The sequence below is a fragment of the Neopelma chrysocephalum genome, unplaced genomic scaffold (genome assembly GCF_003984885.1).
Source record: "Neopelma chrysocephalum unplaced genomic scaffold, ASM398488v2 Primary Assembly neopelma1_23, whole genome shotgun sequence".
Lineage (NCBI taxonomy): Eukaryota > Metazoa > Chordata > Aves > Passeriformes > Pipridae > Neopelma > Neopelma chrysocephalum.
The window spans coordinates 27,197,463-27,207,754 of NW_020897691.1; the positions used below are offsets into that span (position 1 = coordinate 27,197,463).

General features: G+C 41.0%; 1 protein-coding gene across 1 annotated transcript in view; it reads left to right on the plus strand.

The window, feature by feature from the left end:
* The window catches only part of THEMIS (thymocyte selection associated), a 72,647-nt gene extending 71,115 nt beyond the window's left edge, over positions 1–1,532 (plus strand). Inside the window, exon 6 of the mRNA XM_027691508.1 lies at positions 1,390–1,532. Within this exon, the coding sequence (XP_027547309.1) occupies positions 1,390–1,532 (143 nt within the window). The remainder of the gene's footprint in view (positions 1–1,389) is intronic.
* Positions 1,533–10,292: the final 8,760 nt, after the last annotated feature.

Sequence of the window (10,292 nt, forward strand, 5' to 3'; positions counted from 1 at the left end):
GAAAGGATCGCAACTTCAGAAAAAAACTGGGTAGTAATAATTTCTCAGGGAGAGACACGTCAGCCATGGAGAGTCTCAGGAGGAACACAATGGGATTTGGAGACTGCTGAGAGATTATGCAATTATTGTCTTGGTGAAGGGGCACACGGTGGTTGCAAGAGTAAACTTGGGAGGATTTGTGTTTGAGAAGCTTGGTCCCATAAAGAAGGACGTGTTTGACAAGCACAGCCTTGCTGCGAGGTCAGCTAGTGCACTACTGTAGGTTGTTTCAGGTTGTGTCATAACAAATTAAACAACCAGCTGTACCCAAAGCAGTGTTTCACACGGTTTTGCAATTTCAGGTGAAACTTTTTGCTGTAGAAATACAGTATCCTCTCAGCTCTATTAAATTATAGTCTTCCTGATAAACTTCAAGGGTGAGCTGCTCTTGGCAGGGAAACTTTGATGATGCCTCCACCACCACCTCAGCTCCAGCTGGTCCCACTGCCACTACTTCAGCCCTGGCTGGTCCTGTTGCTACCTGGCTTTTCCCCACCACAGCCTGAGCTGAGAGATGGGGTGGCTCTAGAGGAGGGATGTGGGGCACTGACTGATCCTTATGGGGTTCTGTGGGAGACCAGTGGGCCCATGTGTCTTGCAGAGCTTCCTCCAGCTTCAGGGAAGTGGTAGGACCACCCAAGCAGGGGAGGAGACTGGGGCCTCCTGACAGCTGTCTGTAGCTCATCAGTGTGAGCTGTAGTGTGAAACTGTTGCTGTGCCCAGATGAAAAGCAGGGGCTGCCCCAGCCCTTGAACTCCCAAGAGGCCTCCAGTGAGGGTCTCTGCCCTTTTGGGAAAAGACTGCTGCTTTCTGAAAGGTTTGTCCTCAGTGTTACTTCAGGCTAGTTTAGGTGGATATAAAGAAATGTACTTCAACACTTTTCATTTTAACCTCAAGCCACTTTCAAGACTATGTCTCTGTTATTCACTTCAGAATAAGCAGCAAGTGGGGTTTTTGGCTCTAGGAAATCCCAAGGTAACACCATGGTTTCCTAGCTGCAGTGGCTCATTTTGTCAGGCAACGAAACACAGGAGCATGGGAGCACATCTGTGGTAAGGATGGTATGTGTGGGTCATGGCAAGTGGACTACTCCTCTCTTACTATGGTCAAATAATTTTATCTGCCTGCTTTTATGATGTTAGTGATTATATCATTTAAATGTTTCAATAAACCTTAGTTATATGTGCATAGGTAGCAGGGAGTGGTCAAATTAGAGGTACTAGTACTATGCAAAAAATGAAACATTGTTTTCTTTGTTTTTATGATTGCCTGTTTGAATTGTACTTTTTTTTTTTCAGGCCAAGGGCAGAGTCTTCCATTTCCTACAGTTGTTTGTTGTTATTTTTTCAGGCTTAACAAGTAACTATGAGGCAGAAAAAGAAGAGGAAGAAGAGTATGACTATGTGGATGAAAACATAATTGAAAACATAAGAAAAGCATTTCATGACAGCAGCATTGGAAATAAGCCTGCAGTCTCTGAAGGAAGAAGGTGAGCATAACCTATGGTCACTTATGCAAACAAGAGCAGGCAGAGTGATTTTTCAGACTGGCCAGTAACCTTCACTCCCTGAAACAAGAGAGGTTTTTCCCTTAGGGCTGCTGCTTTTACCCCAAACGTCCTGTGAATATGGCAGGAAAGGCACCTCTGAGCTGCCACCTGTGACCCCCTGTCAGTCTTAGCCGTGTCACCTTTGTTAAAGCAGTACCTATCATTGTTCTGGGGATAGAAGTGCACAGGCATTTCTTCTGATTTTTGCCAGTTTGCTGTAACAAATTATAATACTCTGAATTCAATCCTTTTCCTCTTTTTGGAAATGGATGCCTTGTGACTAAGTTTAGTCACTTTAAAAGCTTTCAGGAATAATCTGTGTTTTCATTTAAACCTCAGGGTTCTGCTCCGGCAATCTGCAGAGGCTTTAGGTGCTAGTGAAGAGAGTCTTTGCTTCTAAAGATCTCTAGGCATCGTTTCCAGCTAGACAGAGATGAGACTTTTTCTAGGTATGAGTGAAACTATGTGGTCCCAGCTCTTTTCACTCACAGCTAAACCTTGTATGAACTTCACTTGATTCAGCTGAATGACTTCTTTTGTGAAGAGAAACCCATGAAAACACAGAGAAACTTGATTTTTTTTGTTTCAGAGATTTCAAAAAAAACAATATTTTTTATGAAGTGGTATTTTATTTCAAAATGTACTTTCTATTTATTTTTAACTGGCATGCAATGTTAATGTTGTATTTGAGTTAAGCAATATCATGAATCTGAAATAAGCTGTTATTTTTTTTCTGAAATGCTCAAACCCCTCAGAAACATGACATCCAGGGCAGTGTGTGGTATACATGAGACCATCTATTCCCCTGCTCACAGCTGCAGAAAGTCCAAAGTTACAGAAAAGACTGAGAAATGAAACAAAGTAGGATGTTTCATGTAACACATTATTTCCTCAGTCCACATACCACTGAGGGTGGGGTCTTGCTTTATCATGTAAAGAAGTTGAGAAAGAGAGAATTAAATTCTCTTTTGACTAAAATACCCCTTACAGCTATAGGCATTAAAGGAAAAGCATGCTCTCAAGAAGCAAGCCAAGTAGAGGATCAGCATCTGATTATAGTACTTACTGTTATGGCATCAGCTCCTTTTAAGTCTTTATCCACCTGCCCTTTAAACTCCCTATCAATGGAGGTAAGGTTTCACTTTATTAGTTGTCTTCTAATGGGGCTCTAGCAAAACATGAAAGAAAGGACCTTTGCTACCTTGAGAGAGATCACTGTCTGGATTATAAAGCAGTCTCATAAATTATCATCCTTGATGTCTCGCACAGGTATCCACCCTCTGAAATTATTAGCTAAGGAGCATGTGGCTCCTCCAGCTGCTGGTCTCCCCCAGCCATCAGAAATCCTCCATTATGGCTTTATTTTCTAGCACTTAAAATTTCTATTAAGCTTTCTCACATGTGACCATTGAGAGAAATACGGATTTGATGTGGGCATATACAATTAACCTTTAATGTAGGTGAAAGTCTTATAAAATATCTAGCCAGGTAAAGTAACCAAACTAGCTGTTTTAGGCTTATACGTAGAGAAATAATGCACCAAAATATGTTGTCTCCTTCACCTGTGCCAATACTTAATATCTGATCATGTTAGTTCTTGAAGAATTCATCAGTCAACTATTTCCCACCCATAGTCCCTTCTTTCCTCAGAATATTTATTCTATTTATTAATGTCCACTTTTAATTATTTGGTATGTATGATCTATCAAAATTAAATCTATTGATCTAAATTACTTTTAAATAGAGTCATTAGGAGGAAAAATAGTTTTAATGAAATACAGAAGTAAACCTCAACAGTCAGGTCTACTTAAAAAAACCCAGTATTTATTATTTGCAGTGCTTCCCCAGTGTCACCCGCAAAATCTTTCCACAGTCAGGGCTGACGCATGCCAGGATGATACTACTAAGAGCTAGTCCTCATCCTAAGCAACAGGGAGAAAGAAAGAACAGAGACTTGCTTCAGGTCATTAATTTTGATAGAAAAAATGTGCCCAGTGGGTCAATGATGTTAACATGACCTCATCACTGCAGAACAATAAGCAATTAAGCAAGGGACTTCACTACAGATGCCTGAGCTTGCTATAGCAACAACCATCATTAACATATTTTATTTAACCTTTCATTAAAGATTCAAGAGAAATTAAGAAAAAAATAAACACACCACCCTGGAAGCATTTAAAATGTGTGGGTTTCTTTTTAACAAGACAAGTTTCTCTTCTTTTACTGTCATGAGTTGTTTCTACTTTTTTAATGAGGAAAGCCTTCAGTTTTACAGTCTTCTAGGTGGTACTAAAGATGTCCACAGTGGCTTTTCTTGGGTGTGAGAAAATCGGAAGAGAAAAGATCCATTTCATCGAATTGGAATACTGGTGGTGCTGCTGTAATGTCTCCTCCTATGTCCCTGCAGACAAAAATGAGAGGCATGCATGCAGGAACAGCAACAGCAACAAAAGAATAGCAGCAAAACCAGAGGAGGCAGCTTCTGTCTCCAGTCCTGATAGCTCCTTGTAATCTCATGGCTGAAAAAGGATCAAAACAACATGGTCCAGCCACCTGGAGAGCTGAAAATGAGTACTGATGTCAGACTGTTTTAGGACGTTGCTTTCTGGACTTGAACTGCACATAAGTGCCAGAAAAGGAATGGTATCAGCTGACTAACCTTCTGTGCTTATTAAATAGGAGACAAAAAGAAAGGAAGAGTAGAAAAGATAGAGTAATGCAGGAGTGAATGAAAAAAATACACAGCTGTGTTTTCCTGTTCTCATGGACCGAACAGCTGAGGGGGTTTTGTTTAGGCAAAGTAGTTTTTTGTATTTTCAATTTGTACCAAATTTTTAAAGTAATTGTATGAAACAGATTGAGGAGCAACTTTTCTTTTTTACCTTGATTGTGCTGAGATTCAGGTTCCTTCATAATTGAAATGTAGAGCCAGTACTACAAATGAAAAAGCAGCCTTTCTGACCCTGCCACGTCTTCATTAATCCTTTTGTACTGGTTTTCTAAGACATTTCTCTGGAGCTTTCATACCACTGACCCTCTAAGTTAGCAGTTTCTGTCTTAGAAAAACCTCTGGCTGAAAGACTTTGGCAAACTTTGTAGCCTTGGGGATATTGGAGTGAGGAACCCAAATCCATGAATGTAGTTGTGTGTTCTCAGCACTTTTGAAAGTCTCCCTCCTGAGTAACTTTCAGTGCAGATTTGGGGGCATCATCTACTTTGCTCATTTTCATTGTTAGGTAATTTTTCAACTGCCACTTTCCCCTAATATGTGAAGTGAAGCTTTTTTCTAGATTGCAACCAATGGTAATTCCAGAAGGAAGAAAGAATCAAGAGGTAGCAAATAAATAGTGTGCTGCTCTTAGAGCTGCAAATCAGTTCTTAGCTTTGACACAGGCAGGACTTCAAACAGTTTGTCTCAAAGCAGTTGTGGGTTCAGAGACTCTAAGGGCAGGGGAGACTACCACGATTATTTAGATGTTCTAGATGTTCTTCCTACGTGCACAAGCTCAGCCATTCCCCCAGACTGCAGACTCAAATGTTTTTATAGTGTGGCAGAGCTGGGAACAGAGCCCACTAGTGAAGTCTTAGTACCACTGGCATATTGCCATTAAATATTAATTAAATTATTAATTAACTTCCCTCCAGGCCTACACCTCTGTTACATCAGCCCCAGGGCACACCTCTTGGAAGCCACTCTCCAAGAGGGAGATATCTCTTCTCCCATGTCTGCCAGACCAGCAACATGACACAGGCACCGTGGTTGTAATCATACTGGAGAGACACTAGGAAGACTTTTTGCTGGAGTCACAATTTATACTGACTTGATAAGTTCTTTGGCCCCATGTAGATAAAATATTTCCCTAAACTGCATAAGCTAAAAGAAAAATTTACTGGTATGAGTTTCACTTATTTAGGCAAAGTTGCTGGCATAGCTGTGTTGGAGTCATATATTAGCTTTATTTTTGCTGTAGTCTTGGGATTGCTGGTGTAATGGTACTGACAAACCATTTTACAGCACAGACAAGCCCTAACTTGCAGCCATTAATTTGACTCAAGAGCTCATTCACCTGTACTCTCTGTGCAATTTTTAGATCCAAAAGTAAGATTTCTCATTTCACCTTGTCATTTTGTTTTGTTTGTTTTCAGAAACATCTGAAGCAAAATAATTCTGAAATTAACTGGAAACAAGTAGGAAGCTCTGTCCTTCACACATTAAGATTGACCACAACTGTAAGAAAAAGCTACTCGTGAAAGTGTCCTTCTTGTCTCATGAAGAGCATATGAGGCTGTAATTTAGCTATAATAATCCCCCACGAAAATAAACTGCTTACTTGTCCTAAAGAAGAAGTCAAACCAGCTGATGTCTCATAACGCTTTGAAGGGACAGAGTTCTTCTGTACATATTTATTAATGAATTCAGATAATAATGCCAGGTCCAATCCTTCATTCTCATTGCACCTGAAATTCCAGTTATTTCCTGAATCACCGTAGGGTATAAGCAAAAGGAACATCCCTTACTGAAACAGCTGCATGGTTGCTTCCTTAGGTTTTTTTGAGAAGGGAAAGGTAGAAAGGGAAGGGATGTCTTAGATGAACAATTGGCCAATTTCTTTGGCCAATCTTACATGCTTCAGGTTGAGGCTCAAAACTGGAAATTACCAGATTCATCCACTCTTTCAGATGATGAACAATGTACAAGTAGTACTGTTGCAAAACATTTCATTTTTCCTGGAAAGCAATGCCACTCCTCTCAGAGGGAAGTGCTACTCAGAAGGCCCAGGAACACCCAACTTCGATAGCATTGCCATCTCCATAACCCCTTGCACAGCTAATATTTAGAATCACACTAGAACTACTATATTCAGCAATGTTCTGAAAATGCAGCCAGGAAGGATGGACAGAAGCTGGAGCTGAAAGCTTAGTGTTCATGCCGACTCTACAAACTGAGATAAGGCACATGCTGCCCTCTTTAAGAAGTCTGAGAAAAGCAATGCTGAAGAACTTTACCTACACTTTGTGGTACCTCATTTTCCCACACAGGGGTTGGGGGAAGAGGCAACACCCATGAATGGCCAACGTCATCCCACTGGAGAAAAGGTATCACAAGAGCATCACAAGCTCTTCTTTTTCAAATTAAACAAGTGTTTGTTTTGAAGAATTTTCTTTTACTTTATACATCTGAAAATGAAAATGAGAGCAAAATGGTTGCATGGTATCTGAAAGGACCTCCTTGGCCCAGATGGAGGGATGTCCCCTGTGTCCTGCCCCCCTAGCCTGTGAATGTTGAGCAGGGACAGGGAGAGCCTCTGCTTACATGAATGAGTATCTCAGAGGGCTTAGCAGGGAGCATGTAATCGATGCTGATATTAGACCTGCCACATTCCTGTCTGGGATCGATTTGGGCAAGCACACAAGCTGCACAGGTAGGGTGCGCTTAACATCTTCGGGTGGTACTGAACCTAGTCCTTATATACAGCTCATGCATAGTGAGTGCTGTGTATCCAAAAGTGTTAGACCTAGGAGAGGTGCATAACCCTCTGGCAGTGATTTGACTTCCAGGGAAAACTGTCGAGAACTGATGCGTAAACACAGAGTTGATGTGCCAACAGTTTTTAGACTCAACAGCAACTTGATCAGAGTGACATATCCAGAAGTCCCAGACAGCAGGGTGGAGAAAGAGAACATTTTTACAAAGCCTAGGCATACCTATTTTTAGTCCTATTGAGAAGTTAAAAAACAAAAGCTCACAAAAATGCCTTAAAATACTTTATTGTCTGCTTGAAAAGACTTTTTCTTTATAGTATCTTCAGACTTGTCTATTAAAATTCTACTGAATGATTAATTTTCCCTAAAGCAAATCGATTTAGGATTTCTTAATAGTCTCACATTAATTTATTCAAGATAAATGTTCATCCTCATTAAAATCAGTTACAACTTAAGTATTAAAAGTATCACTCAGAGTACTCTGATTCTATGCATATCACTAGTTAATACAGTCTGCAGGTGTGTACAGAACTTGTAAGCGGCTGACACATCACTTTTGGATATTTTAAATAAATTTTAAGCATTTTTTCACAAAAATCTGGAGTTCTCTTCTAGCAGCTCAAAACAGCCCTGTTTGTTTCACTGGCAAGTACAGTCTGGTATTTGAATAAAAGAAATTTGTTGTGCATTTTACTGATTTTCTCTTTTCCTACTTTTCTGCTGGATGTGGTGATGTCATCTGCTGAATGTTTGAAAGGTATGATACATTACTACCACAATTTTTCTTCACTAAAGTACCAGAAGCCAGGCTTCTGCAGATGGAAAGGAGGAGAGGAAAGCCAACAGCCTCTTGGGCTGCAGTGATGGAATGGTGCCAGCAGGTCAAGGGTGATGACTCTTCCCTCTGCTCAGCACTGGTGAGGCCGCATCTGGACTACTGTATCCAGTTCTGGACCATGAAGATGACTGAGGACTTGGAGCATCTGACATACAAGGAGAGCATGAGACAGTCTAAAAAAAACAAGGTGCTCATTAGTTGCTCTAAGTGTTAGGATGAGTGTGAACGAGGTGAGATGCAGTAACTTTCCCAACAAACCTAGGCTTCTTTCAGACATTCTACGTCAGCATTGGGGATCTAGTTTGTGAACAAAACCAAGGCTCATCAGCCCTTTTTGCAAATTCTTCCCTTTAAAATGCTTTCAAATAAGCAATTTCTCTTCTTTGCATAGATCCTGTCACATAAGGAGTCTGGTTCTAACACCCTTGTCCCATGCTATAATCCTATCTTGTATGTTCAGCCTCACTGAGTTGAAAGAGTTGTATTGATCTGAGTGAAGGCCAGTATCTTTTCCTCAGGCACATGAGCCAGCATCATGTCCTGTCACAGAAATGAGAACTAGCCTGGCTGTTCAGTTTACATGACACAGTGCCTCTTGCATTCAGTTCTGGCATAGAGGAGAGGCCGTGGTGCTGTGCCCTGAGGAAAGGGCATCCAGTCTTGCTGAGGAAAGCAGAGGGGAGGGAGAAGGCACGAAGTAAGGTCCTAATAAAAGGCTTGTGTTCGATATTTAAGACTTAATAAGCATTGTGATTCCCTTATGCCATACAGATGACCACAGTGATTTCATACTGTTTGCTAATACATGTTTGACAAAGCTATAATGTCATTGCAGTCCTTGAGGGACATGGTTATCATTCCCAGACATTAATGCTCAAGAAGACTGCATTCAAGAGGGGAAAGCCATTTTCAGCTAAACACAGACCACAATCGCTATGCCTGAAGAGAATACAAGTGTATTTAAATAATAAGATATTTGCTTTGCAAAAGATTGGCATAAGCTTTTGCACAGACTTGTTAGCTTAAAGGCTTATCTCTTTTAATGCTAAGAAGTATTTCCAGTGTGTTCTCACTGAGGGCCTGATCAGAAGCAGCTGCTTCCACAGCACTCCATGTGTACATAAGCCCTTAGTGAGATGGCATTTTCTGTTTGGATGATCAATATGCACATTTTTTATATATCCAGCCTTTGTGTCTGGGAAGATAAGAAGAATCTTCTCCCTGCATTCTTCTTTAAATGCCAAAAGCTCTTTTGTTTAAATGACACATGTCTCAGGAACACTTATCTACCACAATGCTCCCAATAAGAAACTGCCTTTCAGTCTTGCTATCTCTTCACTTAACTGATACGATACCTTTCCTACCTCTCCTAAGACTGCCCAAGTGTCTTCCTAACATTTTTCTGCTTTGGTGCACCTTTAATTTTACACTTTTTGACACTATATTAAAAGTGATCGTCTCTGAAGAGAAAAGTTTCTTGCTTCTGCCTCATGTATTAGCGGCAGGTTTTTGCTGGTTTGGAGTTTTTTTTGTTGTTGTTGTTGTTTTGGATTTTTTTTCCTCTTGTTTTTTTTAATGCATTTGTGTGCTGGGAAGAGTTCTTGTGCTTGCAATAACACGTCTCTTTGATAAGTTTACTTTGTGTATTTTCGTAGTTTTTTTTATTTTCTAGGATAGCCTTTTACAACTCTTTCTCTAGGACTGATAAACCGTGTGGGTCTGATGTAAGTGCAGACTGCCAGCTGCTGGCAGGCTGGGTAGGAGGAGAGATTACCCTGCCTTTGCCTTGCTACTGCTGCTGCTCTTGTCCCATTTCACTGCTGCCAGCCCCCAGCAGAGAGAGGGTACTGGGATGGATAACTCAGTCTAACCCTTTAAATTTTCTCATGTAACTTTAAATTCCTCATGTTTATTAAGGTTTGGGAGTATGTGGAGATGGCTACATGATGTCTCAAGGGCCTGATCCCACCAGGATCTAAGAAATGCCTGTACATGTGCATGCCTTCTTCCCATGTCCTCTGTGACATTGTCCCTGAAGCTCTGGATGCAGCAGTGCCAGCAGCTGGAGGCTCAGGCCAACCTCAAAAAGCAGTAACTCTTCCTAGGGCAGCCTCAGATGTTACGATCTTTCTTTCTAGGAAATAGTGTTCCTCTGTAATCCCCCTGGTCCCCATGGTGCAGAGGAAGGGTTTGAGTGGAGCTCAGAGGATTGCCCCCCATGGGGCACTGCAGCTACTTTGTCAGCAGAAAGATTCTCCTGCTTTCCCCCCTTATTTCAGCTGCCTGCTCTTCTTAGCTTCAGTGATCACATCTGTTAGTATTTTGGGATCTAACATCACACAAAAGGAGAGGTAGAACGAGCTTTTTTTTCTAAAATGACTT